At 30.4% G+C, this 774-nt stretch overlaps 1 protein-coding gene across 2 annotated transcripts in view; it reads right to left on the bottom strand.

The window, feature by feature from the left end:
• Window positions 1-421: 421 nt before the first annotated feature.
• LOC108737615 (sodium-independent sulfate anion transporter) overlaps window positions 422-774 on the bottom strand; it is a 26,235-nt gene continuing 25,882 nt past the window's right edge. For both annotated transcript variants that reach the window (XM_025977777.1, XM_025977776.1), the window contains one exon: window positions 422-576. In XM_025977777.1, the coding sequence (XP_025833562.1) occupies window positions 521-576 (56 nt within the window). In that variant the 3' untranslated portion in view covers window positions 422-520. The remainder of the gene's footprint in view (window positions 577-774) is intronic.

The raw sequence follows: 774 nt of genomic DNA on the forward strand, positions 1-774 counted from the left end.
CCTGAATGCTAAATTTTTAACTAGGAGTGGATGTTTATACTCCGAAATATATGGTAATTAAATCTACTTATTTAAACTAATTTCTCTCTAGCCTCTAGTATAATACCGGTAAATAGCTTCTTAGCCACCGGTATGGTACCGGTGAATAGTCTCATCGGTTTTTTTAATAGGTATATTGGTTTTCACTTCTTTGGCCATTTTAAAAAAATATATATTTTGTAAAACTATGATAAATCCCGCGGCCCGGAAAAATGTACAGTATATAATGCACATATATACGTTCTTACTGATTTGAAATGAATTAGATTTATCTCAAATGTTTTCCTTCTATTAAAAAATAAGTCTGCGGGCGTTATTTTGCGCGCTCAGTCCTTTTTGGCACTAAACAAATATAATAATCAGAAATTAATAAAACTCCAAATGAAAAAAAAACATTTAATTGATTTATATTTTTGAATACAAATATTAATGGAAATATTATCTCGTTTATCTTACATTAGTGCATTCCTAAGTTATTCTTTTAAGCCTGATCAAGGTCATTACCGCGTTTTTGGTTAGGATTGGCACCTTGAAACTCTGTAACAAAATGAAGCATTTCTTGTATCATATAAATGTTACATCAACTCGTTCCTTTTAAAGTAAAAGGTAAGTTTGCTTAGTAATAAAAGTTTTTAGTTTCTAAAATTTTATATTATACTGTTTTCTCCAACTGCTAAAACAACCTAGCTGTTACCAAAGTGGATATACCCCACGGAAACACAGAAAGATGACCTC

The sequence above is a fragment of the Agrilus planipennis genome, unplaced genomic scaffold (genome assembly GCF_000699045.2).
Source record: "Agrilus planipennis isolate EAB-ADULT unplaced genomic scaffold, Apla_2.0 scaffold87, whole genome shotgun sequence".
Lineage (NCBI taxonomy): Eukaryota > Metazoa > Arthropoda > Insecta > Coleoptera > Buprestidae > Agrilus > Agrilus planipennis.